Source organism: Herpailurus yagouaroundi, unplaced genomic scaffold (assembly GCF_014898765.1).
Source record: "Herpailurus yagouaroundi ecotype Mexico unplaced genomic scaffold, PumYag 139, whole genome shotgun sequence".
Lineage (NCBI taxonomy): Eukaryota > Metazoa > Chordata > Mammalia > Carnivora > Felidae > Herpailurus > Herpailurus yagouaroundi.
The window spans coordinates 25,653,634-25,678,360 of NW_024412394.1; the positions used below are offsets into that span (position 1 = coordinate 25,653,634).

Genomic DNA, 24,727 nt, shown 5'->3' on the forward strand with positions numbered 1-24,727 from the left:
AGCTGTGTCAAATTCTACCTGTCTAGCAGTCCTGAAACATAAAGAAAGAGACATGGCCAGTGGATTTAACAAGAAGGGAGGACATGGCTGTCAACCTTGATGAGAGAAGTATGGAATAGATTGCTATGGAGCCGTCAGGAGTAAATAGTAACAGGAGGTAGAAAGAGCAAGGATATGTAACATAATCAATAAATTTGATTTAAAAGAGAGTATGAATGGGGCGCCTGGGTGGCGCAGTCGGTTAAGCGTCCGACTTCAGCCAGGTCACGATCTCGCGGTCCGTGAGTTCGAGCCCCGCCTCGGGCTCTGGGCTGATGGCTCAGAGCCTGGAGCCTGTTTCCGATTCTGTGTCTCCCTCTCTCTCTGCGCCTCCCCCGTTCATGCTCTGTCTCTCTCTGTCCCAAAAATAAATAAACATTGAAAAATTTTTTTAAAAAAATAAATAAATAAAAGAGAGTATGAAGGGTATTTGAGATGGATACAGTTTTTTTCCCCTTCCTGGGATGTGTGTACATGTATTATACACATTGGAAACATGTCAACATGTTTAAATTCTGACAGAAAGAAACATCAGGAATGGTCCACACAGGAGATAAGTAGAAGTATCATAATGGTAGCATTAGGGCTGAGAAAGCCAGAAGACTGGGGTCCTGAGAACACCTGAGAGATGCCTCTTGCATTAGATGAGAAGCTCAAGTAAGATGCCCGTTCACTGTCAGGGAATGAAGGCAGGGGTACAGCCTGACCCAGCCTCTGTTTCTTCTCTCCTTCCTAGCCACACCTCTTTTCCTTCTTCAAGTCCTGGAGACAGGGATCCTGATAACCCCTGCCCCTGCGGGGAATGAGTTCAGAGTCAAGGACATATAGACAAGATACAGACTGTAGTATTACTAGATCAATGACATTCTCCACTCTACTGTTTTGTTGTCTTCTCCAACATGTATCTGTCCTCAATCCGTAGACATTAATAAATATGTCTTACTCTCTCAATTAAGTTAAAAATTCTTTGTGAGAAACAAACATGTATTGTCCAGTTTTGCAGCTTCCTCTTCAGAATTTACATGCAAAATTCTCTCAAAAACAATTATTTAATAAGTTGATTAGAAATGTTGCTTAGTATCTAAGTCAATAACCACTTAAAATCTCACCATATTTTTTTCACTCCTGACGCTAAAGTATCCTAATTTCTGATTACCTTGTGAAAGGTGATTTAGCCTATGTGTTTTCTAGTGATGTGAGAAAGAAAACTATCATTTGGAGGAATTTTTTTAATTTGTAGAGGTTTGAGAGGCTTTTATAATCTGATTTATTTAAATGGACCTCCGAATAAGTAACAAATTATAGCCGGGTTTTTTATCATTCTTTTTATAGCTTATTAAATATTAAACATTTCTTCTTTAGTCCTTTTCAGAACTATTTATTCCAAATCCATTGCAGAGTCATCCAGAATTTTAAACACCTGGATTAATTTCAGGCATCACATAATGAAGCTAATGTTTCCATGGTTTCATATTTCTAATGGCTCCTGAATGTACCCTTCAGTGTCAGTAATATTATAACCTTCCTCTCTCCTTTCCCCCTACCCTGATATTGAGCCTCTGCTTAATATCTGTTAACCTAAAGATACTCAAATGTGAGTCATGTGATTGGAGATGCATTTATGCTGTTAGTATTTCTAATACGGTTTTTTTTTTTCCAATTTCTATTCATTTAAGATCTGGTTACTTTCATGTTTAATATCAGGTTTTGTGATGAATTCCAAGCCACAAGTTCTGTGTTTGATGGTCCGCTGCTGCCCTCTAGCTTACATTTGCAAACTTCCCCACAATGTAACAATTTATTCAGCAAATCCCTTGTATGAGTCCAGTAAACAGATACCCATTCGTTTTCAATGAATCATACATTGGAGGCCCTTTATTTGTACAGCTATTAATTAAAGTTATACATTTCTTTCCTTTCCAGATAAGATTTACGCGGATTTATAAGTTGATTAACTGATCATATTACAATAGAAGAAAAATCTTAAAAAGGAAAAAATTTAAAGCTCCCTCATTGTGTGCCAGATTCCCAGCCGATTCTCTTTTCACCTTAATTTACACCTTCTCCTTTCAGGTAAGCTGACTGTTTTAAAAATCAATGTGCTTTCTTATCTTTTATTCCTTAAGCAGCCAGAGAGAAGTATCAAATCTTTTATGCTCTCAGTGAATGCTGAACACTTGTCAAAGGATATTTCTGAAGACAGAACAAAATAATTTCAGTTCACATTCCGAGGACTGTCAGTAACTTCAAAAACAGCTGTTTTTGTATTCAAAAAAATTATAAAACTCTTTAAGGCTTGGGTTGCTATTCTTCTCTGAGAAAAGTTCTGAAATAGATGCTGTTCTCACATGAAACTCCTTTGTGATGAGATTTTCTGGCCCTGGACAGAGTTATCAGCTATTTGTTACCTGAACAATTCCGTATCTGCTTGGCTGAGGTTTATTTGTAGTCAAACATATTGGCTAAAACCCAGTGAAACGACATTAAATTGAACATGTCGACACATTAACAGAAAAGGAAGATATGTTTACTTAAGTATCTACTTGCATTTTGGTACCCAAAAGCCTTAAAAGTGAAATATAATGTGCAGCTTAAGTTTCAGTGTTGTTCTCAGCTGGAACTGTGTAGGGAATGACGTTTGCATATAGCACAGAGACCATGATGCCCCAAGGGTGGATACCTGGATTTGATTCTCAGTTCTGTCAGCACTTAAGTACTGAGTCTTACCTCTCTTACATTTAAAATAATGAGTATACCACGCTCATGCAATTGTAGAAACCATCAAACGAGGCAATGAATGAGAAAGCACGAGCATGATGGAGGCTCCAAACAAGGAGTTTAATAAGCCTTTGTTTACTCTAATATAAACATTAAATTGTTCCTATTCTTCTGATAAAGGGCACTCTCTATCTTGTATCTTCTTTTCCCCTTATCAAAGTTTCGTGCTTTTTTGTGTATCCTTACGTACTGTTTTTCAATCTTTGCAAATTCGAGCTTGTTCAAGCAGAAGTGAATTTATTAAGAGATATTAAGTAATTCACAGAATCAGGGATGGTCAGAAAGCCAGGTTTGGAAGCTACACTGACTGTTCCACATAGACCATAAGCCACTCCCACTGAGCAACTAGTACTACCAATGCCAACCCAGGATGCTACCCTTGGGACTCTTGTCACTGCTTCCTCCTCAGGTTTACCCAGAGTGAAGTCCACAAGGGTTGAATTATTGCATCTGATTGGCAGAGCCTGCACCAAGGCTGCAAGAAAAACTGGAAAGGTGAGATTCTAACTTCTACTTTGGACAACAGGAGACAAAAAGTGAGGAATTCTACAAACATAAGAAAGTTACTTAAGGGTTCAATGTGGCCAAAAAGCATGATCACTCCACCTTGCTCTCTGTTTTTTGTTTTTTGTTTGTTTGTTGTTTTTTTCTAAGATCCCCATCAAGCTGATCAAATTGTTTACCCAAGAGTTCCTAGAAACAGAGAAGCTGAAGAAGTACATCTAACGGCAGAACGTTTAGGGCTAATAACAAAGCACAAATCATGGATTCTCTCAGCTGTCCCCATTTCTACTTTTCACTCTCTCTGGGCATATGAATATGTGTAAGAGTATGATACTGGACAAGCATAGAACTCCATTATGCTTACAGTATATACATTGATTGATTGATTGATTGATTAAGCATTTATTGAATTCCTTGCAGAACATCTACAAGGAATAGGAAATATAAACATAAATATGAATAAGATCTGTGTCCTTCATTCTTGAAACTCACATCCATAGGAAATCCGCCATATGAACTGCTAACTAAAGGTAACATGTGGAGCATGTTAACAGAGAAGATGTAGGGCACTCTGCATATATGTAGTGTTTAGAGACACTAGTTCTAACTCTTGTAGTGGGAAACCCAAGATGAAAGGTATTGCCCCCTTAAGACTTATATCACAAACATATTGGTAAGTCTATTTTGTTAAACAGAGACCGGAGATATGTCAATAGACTGTTGCACATTGCTGATAAGTTCAGGTCTTACTGTGTGTGCACTTTCAATTTTTATTCATATTAAAGTTTTTGGGTCTTTTATTGCCTTCAAATCATCATTTCAAGCTTCGTTATGATTCAGACACTGTAAAATGAAATTTTAGATCATAAAATGTCCTTGAAAATAGAAACTTCTTACTATGATACTAATGTTTTAGTTTCTGGTCTTAAAACATTATAGTTTTTAATTTACATTTCTTATGTATACTCATTTAATAACCAACTTTAAATTCAGGAATCACATTTTCCCCTAAGCTTTGATTAGAACAATTATAGTTAATGAAAATAAGAAAGTAATTTCTGTAAAGAGATTCATAAAGCATCCTTTTCAAGCCATAAAGCAGCCTTCCAAATAGTTTCTTCAGCATTAGGTCTATCAAAAAAAATTATTCTGTTCTGCTCAAGATACACAGATCCAAAACACTTTCACTGTCTTCTCATCTTTTTTTCTGGGTCTACTCTGGTACTGTGGCTCCCAGCAGAAGAGTTAGCATACGAAATGTGCCCAATAAATGCTACTGAGTGAGTATCTGGCCCTTTTGCCTAGACCTAAAAGCTTGAAGCATTAGCAGAAAGTCCCCTCAAAAATAGAAAGCATGTAAACAGGTAAAGAAATAGAAAAGAAACAGATCATTCCATTTTTACATCTATCACAATTTTTGTTTAACCCTCAACTTTACTCTTGGCCAATGTTACTTTGGTTTTACCTTTAAAAACAAGAATATACATCAGCCCACACCTAAAGGAAATCTCTGTGAAGATTACCACACCAAATTATGTTGTAAGATCAGCCGAAAATTTTTTGTCAACTCACTATGGTACAATTAACATCAAAGGTATTATTCCTGGTTACATAATTTCTTCACATTGCCATCCTGAATTTTGTAGTTTTTTTTTAGGTTATGCTGATATAACATATACACACACACACACACACACACACACACACACACACTGATATAACAATTTGATTAGCAGAATTTTTATAGTACCTTCTATCTGTTGTGGAAAAAACAAGCCAAAACACTAGCCATGTTTCATGAAGGCCCATGGATGACAGAAGTGTCTATACAGCTCTGTTAGGGTGGGAGATAGTACAGTTTTTTTTACACGCGTGGATCCTTCTGATTCAGATTCTCAAGAAGTGGAAAGATTGAGGAAGTAGTCTTTCACTGTTTCTTATATCTTTATTCTTTCATTCTCAAATTCCCCAAATGTCCCCCACACACGTATATATACACATACAACTCAGGCACATGCACTCATGCGCACACACACACACACACAAGTAGGAAGATAAGTTTTGTCACAGAAACAAAGACCCAAAATCACGGCACCTTAGAGGAGAGTTTCCTTCTCTCCCAGGTAAAAATCTCAATGTAGGCCATTGAGCAGAGTTTCCACCTTGTAACTCCATCTCGTGTGGGTTCCATTCCCGAGGGCATTACTCTAGCTGCAAGACCTGCAGGTTAACCAACAGGAATGGCAAAGGCAGAAGGATAGAGAAAGGGCGGGAGACAGAGAGTGTGCCCTTTAAAGAAGTTTCCCAGAGTTTCCATGCAGCACTTGTACTTACATCTCTTTGGCCTGAATCTAATCACATGACCACACTCAGCCACAGTGGAACTCAGAAATGTCATTTTTATTTTCCATAATGCGTTCCAACTGACACATTTAGGTGTTACTATGGGGAACAGAGAGAGAATGAATATTGGCAAATAACTAGCGAGCTGCCATGGGGTTCCTCCCTGCCATCCTTCCCATGATGTAATGTGTGGGATTCCATTCTCAGAAGTTTCTGGGCTGATTCCTTTCCTTCTCCACTCACCCAGCACCACCTTGCCCTCTACCTCTTAATCCACCAAGAACGTTATTCTCCTGCTCAACAGAGAAAAGAGGGCAGCAATTAGTGATGGACAGGCAACTTTGACTGTTTAAGCTACTGGGTGCTACGAATTTGAATAGGAGGATCTGAGCCAAGTCTAATCCTCTGCTCTTGTGTTTGCTATCTAAACTGAGGCCACTGTCAGTTTTAATTGAACATAAAATCTCTTGTTTGATCCTAAGCAGTAGAATAGGGTTTTCACTTGCTAGTCAGTGGATTTTGGATTTCCTCCCAATGAAGCTAAACTTTAGGGATAGTTAGCAAAAGTATCTCTTTCAAATGAAGATCTGGAACATTTAATATTCTCTGGGACATACCAACCTCTGTGGGCAGTAGAATCAGTCATTTAAAGACAAACTTCAGCTGCAAGCATAGCCCTCTTATATAGGCAGTTGCTCTGACACTTCACAAAGCACTACAGACATCTTCAAAGAACAGAGCGAAGCATGAAGAGCCCAGCCATCCCCCACCCCCGCCCCGCCCCACCACACATACCCATTCCACCTGTGTTTTATGCATAGGATTCTATATGAGATATTGCTTAAAGAAAAATTTTCATGACTTTCAAATACTTGACCTCATTGTTCCCAGCCAAATTTTATTTCTTATGGATTTGTTTCTCATGGACATTATAGTCCTGAACTTCCCAGGCCTTTCAGAAACTAGCAAAAAAACAGTGAAAAGAAGGGATATAGGTGAAAACGTCTGCTAACTTGTCATCATGACATATTTTTGAAGACTCATTTAACTTATTTAGAAAGATCACAATGATGCTTGCAAAATTTGCTTTGCAACACAGCTTCCACGTTGTTACTCCATCTTGTGCGGGCTCCATTCCCAGGAGTGTCACCCTCGCCACATCACCTGCAGGTTGGCCAACAGGAAGGGTAATGGCAGAAGGGTGGGGAAAGGGCAGGAAACAGAGCACCTGTCCTCCAGAGGTCTTGATTAGTGAGATTGTATTAGTAAGTATTTTTGTCTTTCTGGCAGTCACAACCTATGTGTATAATTGAAATTCATTGAAATCCTTTGGGTTTTTTAGTCATTTAAATTCTGTTTTGTAATTCTTAAGACTTCTTTTATTGTGTGAATGTATCTGTTGCCCAAAATAACTGCATATTTCTATGTAGGTCAACATACACAGAGGAAATGATGACTGACTGACAAGACCTGGTAAATTTGCATAATACCAGCCGCACCACAACTTTATTGTTTGTTTCTACTGTCAGAATCTCTCAGCAGTCCCACTTCATATCTGTCAAATACTCCATGGGGACAAAAAAGAGCGAAAGCATTTGTAGTCTTTTTGTTGTTAATTATAAAAATCCAATCTTTTCTTTCTGGGAGATCAACTACTTAAGTAAAAATCACATCTCTGAAAGAAGAGTTAAGGGTGCTATTCTAAATAAAATATTCTAAGAATTTATTTCTCTCTGCATCTGTTTCTTCATTTTCCAACTCATATTTTTTCATGGCAACAAAATAGCGAATAAAAGTTTCCCCGAGAGCCTGTCTCAGGCATTGATCTTCCTCCAGTGCCACAAGAGCATCTTCCAGTTTCAAAGGAATCTCGGAAGGTTTTGACTGATAGAGGTCCGTGCTGTCATCTGGACCAACCAGGACACCATCGCTGCTTTGAAGTCCATCCAAGCCTGCAGCAACAGTAGCAGCCAACACCAGGTAAGGATTCGCAGTGGCTGAGCCCAGTTTGTTCTCTATCCGGGTGCCTTTCTCACCATGACACTTGATATTAAAAGCACAGCTGTTATCATTGTATCCCCACGTTGTAGGCACACTGTCCTTGAGGTCTTTACTCTCCTTAGAATAACGCTTTCGGCAGCTAACAGCGGGAGCCATCAGGCAGCTGAGAGCAGCGGAATGCTTCAAGAGTCCTGCCAACCATTTTTTCCCAGTGATCGTGAGCTCCTCAATCCCAGAACTGCTGCAGAACATGTTTTCCTTCCCATCGACATCCCAGAGACTGTGAGACAAAATTCCTGAATTGCAGAATCCAGTCTCAATGAAAAAGCTGGCGATGTAGTTATATTTCCTTGCCACTTCTTTGACACCTGTTCTGAGGGTAAATGCATTATCAGCTGCACTGATGCCAAATTCGGGCAAAAAACAGATTTCCATCTGACCAGGCCTGGTAGAGGAGGAAAAGCTCTCAACATTGGCTCCTGTGTGATACAAACCATCAACGAGTTCCTGGATGAAAGGCTGGTCATGATTATTTAGCAACGTTGAAGCAGGAAAAGATATGGTCTTTGAATTGATAATTTCAGGCACGGCAAAAATGCAAAAATCATAGATGAAGGCAGAGAGCAAGGAAAAGCCAGAATCTTGTAGCTGGCTCAGTTGCCTCTTGGCAATGTACCTTGGGGAAGTCAGAAGAGGTTCACCGGTCACAGTGAATGTGTCACATATCACTCTTGCCGTTCTCTCAGCCCATGGCAACACTCGAAAGGTTGAGAGCTCTGGCATCAGGACTATGTCACTATTAAAACATGTTGCTCTTATGTGATCCACTTCGTCGTCCTTAGGATTCGGTATCAATTCAAGATAACCTCGAGGCATGCAAACGCCATGGATCACTTTTTCCTAAAGAAAGTAGACACAGCAATCAGGTTTTGAAACTTGAAAACAAACAAAAGGGTGGAGGTGGGGGGGAGACACTGCTGATGAGGAAAAAAAAAATGTGTCTAATGTCTGCTGGGTAACATTAGCTTAGTATCAAGTAAATTTCAAATATTTTAAAAATAAACCCCCAAAGTTACTTTTATAAGCAACTGTTAACCTTTTTAGCCTTCAAGGCTTTATATGTTCTTGGATCTGAAAGTAGCAGTCCTAAATAAAAGGTACAATGATAAAATGTCTTTATCACAAACAACAAAGGTAAAGCCTTATGAAATTATTTGAAATGATTATAACCTAGCCCTTTTCAAAGCACTTTTTATTTTATGGCATAGTTGCTAATACTTCAGATAAGATTTTATTTTGGCTTATTCTATTGTAATCCACACAGTTAACTGAGAATCCTCAGTTCTTCCCAGACAGACTAGTATGGGTCAATCCTAGGACACACATGACAATTATCCTATTCTAGGACACACATGACAGACATCCTAACACCAGAGGAACTGGGTCTACTGAAAGCTGCACTTCTGTCTTCAGTCATTTTTATAGCCCACTAAGAATGATTGCCTCGCAGCCTCACAGTCCCAGAAACTGCCTGTGAGCTAGAGTTCCAAAATGTTATAGCCTTCAAGTCAGCCATGAACTGCATGTTACCAAATCTGACTTCTAGCCCTAGGTCTTTCACCAATTACCTATGCGAAGTTAGGCAAATCACTGGACTGTGTGCCATCAGCTTCCATGTCTGTGAAACAAAAGTGTTAGACTAGATGATTGCTAAGACACTTTCTAGCTATATACCTCTGGGGTCAATAGATTTGGTCATTTATTTAACTTTTGCTATGTGCCAGACAACAGGGACATGATGAGGTTATAAAGTTGAGCAGACACATAAAACAATTTCTAGAAATAGTGTCATAGCAGTATAACAAGGCTTCGTGTGTTGAAGGTTACACTGATGGTAGAGAAAGCTAAATATAAAGTCTGGTTCCCATAATGTCAGTGTGCATCATGAGGTTAATAAAACATACTAACATTCTGTGAGCCAAATTGTTTCTTATATTACCTCCAATCCCAAAGAGCATGGGTACCAAAAAGCGGCCAAAGCTAGTAGAGGCAATCTACTGGTCCCTCTTCTGCCTTTGACCTTAAGCCACTGTCTCCTTCACTTTCCACCATCTATACACATGTTTTCAAATGCCATTTGGCTTAGCTGATCCAAATCTGCTTTTGCCAGTAATAAAGTAGAGAAAGTCAAGCACTATTCAGTTATTCAGTGCCTGCTTAATTTTTCAACTCCCTCAAGGACCTGTACACACACATACATATTGTGGAATTTTAGAGTACTTTAATATAAAATCCTTTCATTTGAATTTTTACTGTAAGAAATAATATTATTTCCCTACTTTTCAATTTCTTCATTTGAAAATCTGTCGTTTTGTATGTATCTAACATGAGGGGTAATATTATTTTACTCATGAGGCTTCCGAGAGTTCCTGCAATTTAAATCTGTTTGTACTCACTTGATTGTGAACAATAAAGAACGGCTTGTTACCATTTCATTCCACTAGGCCTTCACAAATTTAAAGAATAGTAAAAAGTCACACTGTATTCTTCAAACGATTTAATCTGTATTTTTCCGAGCAATCTTTGTTAACACTATCATTTTCTTTTTTCGTTTTTGGACATTCTGATTCAAACTACTCTATTAGTAGGGGGAAATATATAAATATATACAAACATGTCATGTTCATGACCACAAATTAAGTTACCTTGTATATATATAAAGCACTAGAACAACTTCACACCCCAATATAGATCACCAGGAATTCAATACTAATTCTTGCAAAATAGCTTAAATCTCTATAATAACTGAAATTTGGATCACAACAAAGTCCACCAAAGTCCACCATCTGTCACCATACAACGTTATCACAATATTATTGACTATATTCCCTTTGCTGCACTTTTCATCCGCATGGCGTATTTATAACTGGAAGTTTTGTACTTTGTCATTGCCTTCACCTATTTCACCCATCCCCTACCCCATACTCCCTGGCAACTATCAGTTTGTTCTCAATGAATCCGTTTCAGCTTGTTTGTTTGCTTGCTCCTTTGTTTTCTTTTTTTGAGATTCCACATGTAGATGGAATCATATGGTATTTCTTTCTTTATCTGACTTATTTCACTTAGCATAATACCCTCTAGATCCATCTATGTTGTCACAAGTGGCAAGATCTCATCCTTTTTGTGGCTGAGAAATATTCCACTGTACATGTGTTCCACATCTTTATTCATTTATCAATGGACACTTAGATTGTTTCTGTATCTTAGCTATTGTAAATAATGCTACAATAAACGTAGGGGTAATATGTCTTTCCAAATTTGTATTTTCATTTTTGGAGGGTAAATAGCCAGTAGTGGAATTACTGAATGCTATGGCATTTCTACTTTTAATATTTTAAGGAATCTCTATACTGTGGTTTTCCACAGTGGTTGCACCAATTTACATTCCCGTCAACTGTGCACAAGGGCTCCCTTTTCTCCACATCCTTGCCAACACTTGTTATTTCTTTTTTTTTTTTTAACACTTGTTATTTCTTGTCTTTTGGGTACCAGCCATTCTGACAGGTGTGGTTTTGACTTGCATTTCCCTGATGATGAGTGATGTTGAAAATTTTTAAGAAACAAATTTGAACCTGTTGGAATTCTTGTAAAAAAAAAAGTGTTTTGGGGATGCTCAGTTTTTCCCAAAATAAAACAAATGATAAAATTACAATTTAATATTAAAGTGATGAAAGTAAGATATCTCTTAAAAATAAACTTCAAGGATGCTTAACTTTTACACTTTCATATGTAATACTGACTAACATCCCTTCCTTCTAAGAAATGTTTCAGTGATGCAATAAATCAGTCATTAAAAAAATACATGACATAAACTGGAAAAAAAATCTCAAAAAGTCTCAAAACATATCCAAAACTACAATATTTCTTAATATCACTATTTTCAAGAATTTAATCATATTCATTAAGTCATCCAACAACAATAAGGTATTTTCTTATCAGAATTAGAAGCTGAAAGGGATGTCCTTTTTATCTAGCAAGTTCTTACTATTTAATCTTTTTTTTTTCATTTGATATTTGCTCTTGGGTCTTCTGTTGCAATTTTCTCATGTCAAACAAAATATAATCTTCATAATTGCAGCAAGAGAGAAAAGATAATTCTATAGAGGGAAACTATTCAAGGCAGAAAAACTAAAGTTACCAGTCTTAATTAGTTTTCTATTTCTATCGGGTAAAGGAATTGCTGCTTGGGCCTTGAAAGTATACGTTCAGCTCCTTAGGGAGCAATAATGTGTTTGGGGAGGGACAAGCAAGAAAGAAAATAAATTATTGGTTTTCAGCTTTAATTACTGTATAGATTACAAGAAAATAAGAAAGATTAGTTAGGACCATTTGCTTGCTCATGGTCGTGAAATTACATTTAATCTTAACTCCACCTGTAAAACTCACTTGGAAAAAGTGTGCAGGGATACTCTTAGATCTGGACACACCATGGAGGTCTGTTGCTTCAAATCGCACAAACTGTAGGTGATTTTTGACCATTTCTTGCTTAATGTGCTTCATTCTAGAGGAGATATGGGGTGTGGTCGGAAGCTGAGTGCCATCTCTGGTGTTATCTGTAAAATAGAGAATGGCCCTAAGTAGTTAGGTCACGATGAACTGAAAAGCAAAAGGAAGCTACACAGTAGTGGCTTCGTCACCATGATTGTCAACAAAAGCATCATATACTCATATACTCATATACTGTTATTGGCTTAGGATTGGGGATCTTACCTTTCTTTCCCTGCCTTTACCATATTCCCAAGAACATGGTCTCTAAACAGCCTTAGAGACTGTTTAGCACTTGGGGGTAGGTGAAAGATAACCTTATGTGAATAAGGCACCACACAAGTCTGCATACAGATGACTATCATTGAAAAGATTGAGCTTCTTGAACTAACTAGTAATGCCTTCATTAGAAGTTCCTGTATGATTAAAGGCAAAAGTGTTTGGTTTTTGTGTATTTTCTGCGGGTTTCCATTTTGTGTTTCTTGTTTTGTTTGCCAAAAGGATTTTATAATGGCATCTAAATCTAAGACATCTACATGTCACTGTCAGATTTAAATTTTAAAATCAGTGTGAGTGAGCAAACAAAAGGTTCTTCAAGGATGAGAGTGTGAGAGAGGAAAAATCTAGAGTGAGTATTCAGTTTTAAAACCGGAAACCTAACCCCAAATGTGCGTATGTGTGCGTCTATGTGTGTGTGCGTGTGTAGGTAGGTATGTATATATTTTCAAGGCATTTAAGGTAGACTGCAAATTCTAAAACTTCAGAGCTAGAAGAGAGTTTGGAGATAAATCACCTAATTCAACTAACTGTCTAGCTTGAGTCCCAGAGAGGTACAGTAAGGTAGTCCAAATCATGCTCTCAGTCCAGTGCTGAAATTGAAACTAGAAACCAGACCTCTTAACTCCCAGTTGGTGACTTGTTACCATAAAGTGAATGAATATATATATATAAAGCACATAGATCTAAAGGATCTGGCACATAATACACATCATACATGTTAGCTACTGTCCAAACTTTGAGGAGAGGTAGCGGACCGTGATGATTCAACACACACACTGAAGCCTATCTGCCTCCCTCGGAATCCTGCCTGTGCCCTAGACACTTTTTTTATCCTCTCTGTGCCTGGGCTCTCTCACGGAGGCAATATTACCCTCTTCATAGGCTTGCTGTGACGATTAAACAAGTTATTTAACAATCCCTGGCAGACATTAAGCATCATATAAGTGCTTCTGAAACGCATAAAGTGAACACAATTACTCTAACCCTAGTAATGGTACCATGATCATGTCTGAATCTGAATACTCATCAATCTGTCACATCACTGATGTTGAGCAGCTATAATTTTAACGTGATACCTGAATATCCTTTTTTGATATATAATTGGCTTTAAAAATAGGCATAAAGATTGACAGTTTAAAAACACAGATTAAGCAGATTTTAAGTATGTGAAGCATGAGGAAAACAAATTACTGGTTCCACCTCTACAAATATATTAGAGATAATGTCCTGTCACTGATACATTTGGCTACTCTGAGACTCCTGAGGCTTTATAACTACCTTCCATTTAACACAAACAATTAAGCTGTAGCAATTACAATGTTTCATGCTAAATTAGCAGTTGCTGTCTTCCCAACCTATCCTGAAGTATTGGGTGTTCTGCCCAGGTTGAACAATTCTCTTTACAGAAAATAAAACTGATAAGCATTTTAAAATATGGAAAACTTCTGGGGCCAGTTAAGGGCTGACCTCAGCTTAGGTCATGATCTCATGGTTTGTGGGTTGGAGGCCTGCATTGGGCTCTGTGCTGACACCTGGAGCCTTCTTCTGATTCTGTCTCCCTCTCCCTCTGCCCCTCCCCTGCTCTCTCTCTCTCTCTCTCTCTGAAAAATGAATAAACATTAAAAAATTATAAAATATGGAAAATTTCAGACAAGCAGTATTCTAAAAATAATAAGCAATTAATATATAAGCTATAAATATTTTAACAACATAAAAAAAATCAGTATTCATCTCCTATCAAAGGAGGAAGGTCATTTTATTGGTTCATCCGTAATATAATCACAGGCAATCTTATTAGTTCTTTGTCTTACCTGTAGCTTCTAACATTTCTACAATAAATATGCATTCTTTTAAAATAAGAAAAGTAGGTATCCACTCAAAATATGTTGTTTAGTTACCATGTATTATTTATTTATTATTATTATCTATTGGACATATACCTAGGAAGAAGCCAGGAAAAGCCCTGCCCTCATACAGCTTTATATTATTGAATGGGGGAATGATAGACAATACATATGCCATTGAGTGCAAAGGTGGTATACTTTACCATGGTTAAAAGTGCTGAAAATAAACAAAATATAATCACCTGGAGTAATAATTCTATGAGATCTGATCACAGTACGGACAGGTCTAACCCCTGATTCATTCAAAGATTGCCAAGTTGACCTGTGGCTGGACAATAAGTAGATGTATTCATTTGCTAGGGGTGCCAAGACAAATTCCACAGACCAGGTGACTTATGTACAAATTTATTTTCTTACACTTCCAGAGGGTAGAAGTCTAAGTTAGAAGTGTCACCAGAGTGGGTCTCTTCTGAGAGCTCTCCCTCGTTGGCTCGTAAATGGCTGTCTTCATATGATCTTCCCTCTTTGGGTGTCCTAATCTTCTCTTCTCATAAGAAGAGTAACATTCATTACTCCTTTTAAAACCCTATCTCCAAATACAGTTACAATGTGAGGTATGAGGGGATAGGATTCCAACCACCCACGAATTTGGGGCAGACACAATTCAACCCCTAACAATATATCATCTCATTTCCATTTTCTTGAGTCCCTATCACTACCCACCATATTGTATAATCACATGTTTACTTTCTGTCTTTCCCCACTTGCATGTCAGTTCCAGGAGAACACTTTACTTGCTGCTGTATCCCCGGTACCTGCAGCAGTACGAGCATATCAGAGATGCTCAATGACCACTCCTTTAATCCTTTCATAAAGGGTTGTGTGAATAAATTAATTAATTAATAAACCCTGCATGATTTGACCTCATCTAATGAAGAAGTAGAAATTGGCATCACATGTTTTGGTAATTTGATATCTTTTTTTTTTAATTTAAAAGTTTAATTCTTCCATCAAATATGAGAATTCTATGCAATCTAATTTCATTGTCAAGGAATCAACTAATCTTACTGTATCGTTGTCTGAATTTCTCTCCTTCAAATAAATCATACTTGTTAGTTACAATTAAACCTTTTGGTCAGGGCTTCCCAGATGTACATGATGAATAGCAGGCAGATAATTGCTAGTTCGGGGACTCATTTGTTTTCCTTGCAGTATGGTTCCTGGGAGATGTTCTCCTTTCCTATCCCCTCAGAGGACTAATAAATTAAATCAATCTGCTTTTACAGAGGAAGTTTTCCTGCTGTGAGTGTTTGGCGGGGGGCGGGGCGGAGATAAGACAACACTACAAAAAAAATTAAAATTAAAATAAAACCTCAAAGCTCTATAGCAACTAAAATGCCTTGGAGAAATGTTGTCTGTGTTCAGTGACGATGAGGACATATTTCAGCTATAGAGAACAAGCTGCGGTCACTTATAAAAGGCAGATTGAATAGGTGTTTGAGCTTTCAGAAATGTCAATTTAAAAAGGGAAAAGTGCACCAAAGAGTACTGTGCAACACATTTAGCTTATGGAATATGCCTTGGATGATGTGCCACACTCCGTTCCCAGGGCCTGCCCTCCTTCCTCCACATGGCTTCTCTGACAGACACCCTCTTAGAGCAAATGTGACCCCACTCTCCAGAAGTATCATGTCGGCCCAGGTGGCAGAATAACCAAGTACAAAGCAGCAAGAAAACCAAAAACAATAAAAAAAAAAAAAGTCCGGAGGGGGGGGCTTTCTTTGAAAAAAATATATTTTTTTAAGTCAGAGTGGTGGGGCACATGGGTGACTCAGTCGGTTAAGCAGTTAAGTGTTGGCCTCTTGATCTCAGCTCAGGTTATGATCTCATAGGCTCATGAGTTCAAGCCCCAGGCATCAGGCTATATGCACTGTCAGTACAGTCTGCTTGGGATTTCTCTCTCTCCCTCTCTCTCTCTCTCTCTCTCTCTGCCCCTCCCACTGCTTGTGCGTGCCCTCTCTCTCTCTCTCAGAATAAATAAATAAACTTAAAAAAAAAAACTTTTTTTAGAGTCAGGGTGGTATCACAGAGAAGAAAACACCATGTTAAAATTTCTAGCATTTATTGGGGGATGGATTTTTCATACATATCTTTAAATTCTGTAATGGTGGTTTGTTGCAAGCTATAAACTTTTTGGTGCTCTGGGCCTATAAAAAAATTAATGTAGCCTGGGGCCAAAGAGGGAACTTCTGAATGAACCAAACTGAGTTAATCATGATACCCATAATCCTAGTCATAGTCGGTTGGTGCAAAGAGAGCTCATGACACAAATTCCTTCCACAGATTTTTTTGATGTAAGACTAAGAAATGGTAAATTTCATCTCAATTTTATGGCTGAGACTATATGAAACAAGGGTCACAAACTGTTCATGGAAGAGCCAATGTGGCTAGCAGATGTTTTCTCACTGGTTGTCTCACAGTGTTTGGAAACATTTAAAGGAGTTGACACTTGAAAATCTGAAAATTGCATAGAAAAATCTTCAGTTCAAGCTTCTCTTGAAGAAATTAAATTTGGTACCACTGGGTAATTATTTCTCCATAGCAACCACTGGCTGGAGCTCTGAGGTGGCCTGAAATGGGGCACACATCCTCTAATCCATGGGTTGGCAAATGCTTTCTGTAAAGGGCCAAAGAGTAAATATTTGCAGCTTGGCAGACCGTATGGTATCTGCTCTCGCAACCATTCAACTATGCCGCCGTAGCACAAAAGCAGCCATAGACAATACATAAACCTTACTTACAAAACATGGCCAGCAGGCTGAATTTGTCCTGTGGGCCACAGTGTGTCAACCTCTGCTCTAGTTCCTCACAGCCAGCATCACTGTTTCTTTATACAAGCCCACCTTACTCATTTGTATTATTTACCTGGCCCCTATAGCATTAACATCAATAGTTCCTGAGGCTAGACTGTCAGCGCTCACCCGCATTTCATGGAGAAACTCACAAAGCCAACACACAAAGAAATGCAGAGATGAGGAATGCCACGGTGGGCAGAGCTGCCTCACAAATATGTTCACATCCTAAGTCCTGAAACCTAAAGAATATGTTAAACTGCAGGCAATTAAGGCTATAAACCCTAAAATTGGGATATTGTCTTGGATTATCCAAGTGAGTTCTTAAAAGCAGAGAACTTTCTCCAGCTGTAAGGATAAAAGAGATGTAGAAGAAGGAGAATTTGGAGAGGTTCCAAACGTGAGAAGGATTTGACTGATTGTCTTGGTCCCGAGACACAGGACCACACAGAGGCTTCCAGAAGGCAAGGGCCACTCCAGGTGACAGCCAGCAAGGAAACATAAACCTCAATCCTACAACCCCAAGGAAATGGATTCTCCCAACCATCTGAATGAACTCCCTAGAATCGCTGGATAAGAATCCAGATGGACAACACCTTGACTTCAACCTTGCAAAATCTGAATCAGAGAAACCAGCTGAGACAACCCTGACTTCTGGTATACAGAACTGTAAGGTAATGAATTGTATTCTTTTAAGTTACTAAATGTGTGGTAATCTGTTATGGTGGCAATGGAAAACTAATACATATGGAGTCCTGAAAGCATTCACTTCTCAGGCTCTAGTCCCTCCTTAGGACCTGTGTGTAGTAAAGAATTTAACCTTACCAAAGGAGACCTCCTTACCCTTGGCTCCTGGAAGATAATCTCTAAGACTTTGGAACACCCTGCCTAACGAGAGTGTCTTTGTTTGTGATCTCTGGGCCACACTAGAAAATCTAATAATGTCATTTTTCATGGGAGCTTTGAGTCATGTTGTATCAGCTTGACCCCCCAGAGAAGCTGGAGACGGAGGTCTGCCACATGGAACCCCGCTATGGAGCTCCAGTAAAGACTCTGGAGACCAAGACTCAGGTAAGCTTCCCTGGTTGGCAATACTCCATGCATATTGTCACACATCACTGTCAGAAGAGTGGTTCTGTCCATGACTCCACTGGGAGAAGACAAGTGGAGGCACCATGCTTCGAACTTTCCTGGAGTCCCCCTGCTGGGTCTCTTCCCTTGGCTGATTTTAATCTGTATTCTTTCACTGTATCCTTGAGTATAATAGTTTTCAATGAGTTCTGTGAGTCCTTATAGCAAATTATCAAAACTAGGATTAGTCTTGGGGAATTCTCAAACTTGCAATTGGTGTCAGTAACGACGGTGGAAACCTAACTTCACACCCTGTCATATTTCTATCTTTTCAAACCTTGTTTGTTCAACCCTCTTATCAGGGATTCCCTTATGGAATACATATTTCATTTTTTTTAATTTTTTTAAGGATTATTCATTTTTCAGAGACAGAGAGAGACAGAGCATGAGGTAGGGGGAGGGACAGAGAGAGAAGGAGACACAGAATCTGAAGCAGGCTCCAGGCTCTGAGCGGTCAGCACAGAGTCCAACACGGGCTCGAACTCACAGACTGTGAGATCATGACCTGAGCCAAAGTCGGACACTCAACCGACTGAGCACCCAGGTGCCCCAATATTTCATTTTAACTAGTTTCTGTCACTTGGATCCCACAGATTTTTAACCCATACACAGATAGACCAAAATACTTATATAGCTATTAATAAGCCGGAAACTTAAAAGAATTTCACTTTAAAAAAAAGACTAGAAAGATCATCCATTGCAACCCCGCCATTTTCTTGATGAGCAGCCTAGTGGTTAAAGAAAACTATAAGGTCTTTTATAAATGATAGGTATATAAATTCTTCGATGACTCCGAGACTAGCGTTCCTCAATCAAGGTCACATTGTCTCTATTTCAAATACAAAGTTAGGGGCAGTGGCTAGAATGACACATGAGTTTGTTTCCCAGTCCTTACCAGAATGGCTGGAGTTTGTGTTAAATTCGCTACAAGGAGCACTGGCTGATGTTTTGAGGCGGGAGGGTTTTATCACTGTTGTCTGATTCTCAGAGTCCTTGTCATCTTGTGGCAGATGAGAGTCTGCAGAGCCAGGTCCCACAACTGGTTTGCTCATATCCCCCAACTTGTGGCACACCATTTGGTATCTGATCCTTTCTTTAATAATAAAGAAAAATGTTAAAACACGCACTGCCTTGTTTTTCAACCGTCTTTTAACATGATATGGAGAGGAATCTTTGAGAAAATAATTTATTCCTGGGCAGTGACATACCGAATGAGGGGCAAAGGGAAAGGTCTGCACCGGTTGCAGGCCATAAGGGGGCACATGGTCTGCAGAAAATTTTAAAGCAATAATAAAATCGATGAGCACCCTGCTTGCTTTTTATTGTTACCATGTACCAGCCATCCCTGTGCCCCTGCCTTGGAACACCACTGTTCCTGGATTGCATCTCTTGTTCAGATTAACTCCTAGTTTCAGCACTGTTTCAGATCTATTGAGTTTGGTTGAAATTCCAGCATGTGGTATGAAAACTTGTTCTACATCTTTATTGTGGCCTCCCAAATCCTTGGCAATGATCTTTGCAATCAATCTCAGAGCAGAAATGTGCTTCCCTGCTTATGCATATGTTCTCTCTGTTGTCTTCTTTTTGCCCCACTATCAACCTAGTTCTGCTCCCTTTACATTCTAAATATTTTGATTGGTTATTTTTATATATTTACGTTATACCCTTATATTTGCTATCTTTTGTGTTGCCTATGTAGAACTAAATTTCATTTCTTTGTTTTTGTTTTTCCCTTCGATGAAAAGAAAAGGTTTTGTAAAAAGGAGAACTAAATAGAGACTGCAATTGACATCATATTCCTGAGGGATAAGAGTAACTAAGTTACCTTTTGAGTTGGATATATCCATTTCTCCTACTTCAGTTGAAAATAGATGTTGTTTAGTAACTTTCTTTCTTGTTCTTCTTAATTTACTCATCCTGTTGGCTTCAGTCTCATTACCTTCATCTCTCGTGTCCTGTAATAATTAATAAACAAAAACCAGATAACAGATCGTGCACACAAGTAAATCTGGATGTCAGGAAAGCATAGTGACTGGATAGTTAAGTTTTAAAGTGAATGTAAGAGACTTTTATAATGAGGTAAATTTTGTCACTTCTGTCACTTGAATAATTCAAAATTAACAAGCCCAATATTCTGTTTACAGGCTGGATATTCTGTACTCCTTTTATACCTGGTACAGAAATATAATTAAATAAGTTGGGATCTTGTCCAACTAGTCAAGATTTTAATCTTTATTTTTTACTCTGGGATATTTTATATTATCCATGCCTAAACCCATTTAAGCGTAAAATCCTCTTTTTATGATTTCTATCTTTTTTTGGATCTTTAACCTTTTGACCAAAAGCACAAGTATCCGAGGAATTAGATTCTATTCTTTCTTTTCTCTTACCCTCAGCCTTACTGCATCAATATTTACCTTACTTCAAAAGTAAATTAAAATATAAAAAATAAAATAAAAAATGCAGTTGCATTTGTACATATTAGTTTCTATGGGTAGAACAAATGTTATACTCAAAACAGTTTTATAGCTTGGGAAAATGTAAAGAAAAATATTTTAAAACAAAATAACTTCACTTTTACAATCAAGTTCTAATCCTTGACAGAATTCTTCAATAGACCTGTCAAGGGCTATTCCCAGCAAGGAGCTGGGCAGTGAAGCAGGGGCTGAAGGGGGAAGAGCTTGGGCATCTCTGCGCCAACAGTGGGCAGAATCACCCCTGCAGTCCCAGGACATGAAAGCTAACATTAAAAAAAAATAAGAAGAAAAAAAAGCAGACATTAGTATTTTTTATGTTGTTTTTTTTTTACGAACTCCTCATTGTAGTGTGAAGGGAGAAATAAGTGGCAGGGTCAGGGTCAAAAACTATAGTCTAAAATGTTTTGAGCTATTGTCTTCTTGAAGAGCAGATTCTGAAAGATTCTGTATCTGGGAGCAAGTTATCTGGGGAACAGCTGTACACATTTGTCAATAAGACCAGTTCAGCCTCCAAAAGCTAAAAGAAGAAAACAGAATTCAACCTGTAGGTGTTTATATGTAATCAGGACACATTGTTATTATTGTTACTACGTTTTAAAAGGTATATTTCATAGGATACAATCTTTTTTGTCATTTTAAAATTTCACATCTTAGGGGCGCCTGGGTGGATCAGTTGGTTGAGCATCATCCGACTTGAGCTCATGTCCTGATCTCTAGGTTCATGAGTTCCCCCACATGGGGCTCCCTGCTGTCAGCGGGGAGCCTGCTTCGGATCCTCTGTCCCTCCTCCACTTGCGCTCTCTCAAAAATAAACATTTTTTAAAAAATAAATAAAATAAAATAAAATAAAATAAAATAAAATAAAAGTAAAATTTCACATCTTGGAAAATTGTGGTCCCCTCTACTCCAGACAATTTTGTATTTGAATGATGTGATACTTATTGTGAGATATACGAGTTTAATTTTTCCTAGCAGTTTATCATTTTATTTACATATTTTCCAATACACTTGTGAAAGAATTCTGACAGTGATATCCTGACTTTATTGTACGTATTCAACATTTCTAAAATTGCATTGCCAGAAATATACATCATACAATTGTACTTTTGGTAAATGTTTTTATAAATACATGACTAGCTTTATTAAGAAGTCTTGTTTAGACAAGGAAATACTTGGTCAGGTATGTAAATATGAAAGAAAATTGAGCAGACTAACATTTGTGTTAGTTGACCCATTAGGTATCCCTCATTTACAGATAGAAGGAATCAAATGAGATAGACTTTAAGATTTCCTTCAGCTTTAAACTGTAACCTGCAATTGAATAGCAATGTGCTAAAATCGAGCCCTTTGTCAGGCACATTTCTCAGCATAACCCTCACAGTAATAGAATCTCCATTTTACAAATGAGAAAAGTGAGACCCAGAATAATTTGCCAAGGCCTCAAGAGGGAGTCAGAGATGTAGTTTACAAACACATCTTCCGATTGCCAAAATGCCATTCTGCTTCCCAAATGCCAGAGACGCCCGTTTAGAGAAAGTTCATTTTAATAAGAGTCACCTGTGAAATTTTATGCTTTTTAAATGTTGGCAATTAATTCAAAGTATAAGGTAGGAAGTAAAGAAGAAAAGAAAATTTCTCAACTACTATACAGCCAGGTCTCAAAAAGACTGGAATGCTGCTCAGAATATGCAGTTCTGGAGGCCCCCAGCACAATGAGAGCAGCGGTGACGGCGTATCTCTTCCCTAACGTTGGTATTTAATGTGGTCCTGAGACATGATGGTCAAAACATCTAACTGTTATTACAGCTAATAAAAAATAAAAAATACTTTTATTGTACCTACTATATGTCACATCTCTTCTAAATGCTTTGCATGTATTAATTCATTTAGTCTCAAAATAACCCCTTGCAATAAATATATTATCAACTGAGTCAAAGGAATACTAATTAACTAGTTCAAAATCACATTTCTCATAATTGGTAAAGCTAAGGTTTGAACCCAGACATTGACTCCAGATTACAAATACTTAATGCATCCTTAATGAACACCTCCAGAATACCCCTGCATCATTGCTGGGATGCTGGGAAGCGTCATTGCTGGTTCTAGAAGGCCCCTGCAGGGTGAGATGTTAACTCTTTAGCTGATGGATCATGAAAGTTCCAAAAGCCCAAGAGGAATAGTAGGCTAGCTACAGAAGTTAGGAGGGTTGGGGGAGCCTTAAGGGACTCTTACCAGCACCTGTTTACCAACTAGTTTAGAAACTTTTCTTGATCTGTCAGACATTCAGCACTATAGTTCCAATTTACAGATCTCCTGGTTGCACCATTATGTTGGACAAGCAGTGCCTGATGTATGTAGTAAGCACTGAAACAGACATTAATCCTTATTATTATTCCCTAGGCACTCTGCATTACTGGGGTTGTCTGTGGGAAAGATACCTCCTGGGTATCCTGGGCCCCTGGCTCTTGGGAGATGGCTCTCACTGAGTCAGGCCCTAATCCTTTATCTGAACAGCTCTAGATTCTGAACAATAAACTAGGGGAACTTCTCAGAGAGGTGAGGGTATGCCAAGCAGTCGGAGAATTCTCGGGGAGGGTTCCGAGAATATACTCATGCCTGGACTCTATAGTACTACTACTATTAAATAGGCAGAATAATTTATAAACAGTCTCCACACAGCCAGGGAAACTAGGCCAAGCTTTGAAAGAAGAAGGGATACATACGCTGAAGATAGAGAGAGGTGAGGTAAGGCAGGTTGGAAGACCCGGGAGCACAAGCACAGATACACAATTTAATTTTGATCACATGACATAAATATGCAAATCCAATTCATGCTTAGCTTAGACAGTCTCAAAATTCCACTACAGTAGGTTGATCCTGACTTGATTTGACATTCCCAACAGAGAGGCTTTTCCCACTTCAGAAATGTTTCTGCTGTCATTCCATTAGAGGATTCCTTTGTCTCATACATGGGACTGGCCTCAAAGAAGTTTTCATATTACAAGAATTTTCATAATTCATGTTTCTCTCATCACATTGTTGCTTTTGAAAGTTGTTTTATGGCTTAATAAAAGTTTGTCATTTTGCATTTCAACCCAGTGGCTTGATCAAATTAACTAAAAGAGGCTTAACCTAAAGGGATTGTGCCAAGCATTAAATTTAGACCCTAATTTGACCTAATAAGTTTCCCTTCAATGTATTAACCAGTGTTATTTAGATTCTAAATATCACTGATTTTATTCATTTACTTTCAATTTTCTCTAACAGCTACTTTTTTAATATCAATACTTTAAAAATCATTGTTTTGTCTCCTGTATACTGGCTAGAGTCTGAGGTATAATCACGAATGCGTTTACCAAACACTCTGACTTCATTAATGATGGGGTGCAAGAAAAAGAAAGCAGGCCAAAAACAAATCTCATCAAGTTTTAACCTCTGTGAGAAATAATGGGAGAGGCACCTGAGTGGCTCAGTCAGTTAAGCGTCTGATTCTTGGTTTCCGCTCAGGTTGTGATCTTACAGTTGGTGGGTTCAAGCCCCATGGCCAACTCTGCACTGACAATGCAGAGCCTGTTTGGGATTCTGTCTCCCTCTTTCTCTCTGCCCCTCCCCTCCTTGCTCTCTCTCTCTCTCAAAAATAAATAAATAAATATTTTTTTAAAGAAATAATGAGGGGTGCCGGGTGGCTCAGTCAGTTAAGCATCTGACTTCAGCTCAGGTCATGATCTCTCAGTTTGTGAGTTCGAGCCCCACATAGGTCTCTGCACTGACAGCTTTGAAGCCTGGAGCCTGCTTCAGATTCTGTGTGTGTGTCTCTCTCTGCCCCTCCCCCACTCACACTCTTTCTCCCTCTCTCTCTCTTTCAAAAATAATTAAACTTTAAAATAATTTAGAAGAAAAGAAAAAAGGAGAAAAAAGTATCAATGATTATCAA

At 38.3% G+C, this 24,727-nt stretch overlaps 1 protein-coding gene across 3 annotated transcripts in view; it reads right to left on the reverse strand.

Annotated features, from left to right (window-relative positions):
- Window positions 1-5,700: 5,700 nt before the first annotated feature.
- The window catches only part of LGSN (lengsin, lens protein with glutamine synthetase domain), a 29,203-nt gene continuing 10,176 nt past the window's right edge, over window positions 5,701-24,727 (reverse strand). For 2 of the 3 annotated variants that reach the window (XM_040473855.1, XM_040473854.1), the window contains 4 exons: window positions 20,142-20,271; window positions 19,212-19,409; window positions 12,112-12,278; window positions 5,701-8,565 (listed from right to left, as the gene is read on the reverse strand). In XM_040473855.1, the coding sequence (XP_040329789.1) occupies window positions 7,366-8,565; window positions 12,112-12,278; window positions 19,212-19,409; window positions 20,142-20,271 (1,695 nt within the window). In that variant the 3' untranslated portion in view covers window positions 5,701-7,365. The remainder of the gene's footprint in view (window positions 8,566-12,111; window positions 12,279-19,211; window positions 19,410-20,141; window positions 20,272-24,727) is intronic. The other variant, XM_040473856.1, reaches the window with a different exon arrangement.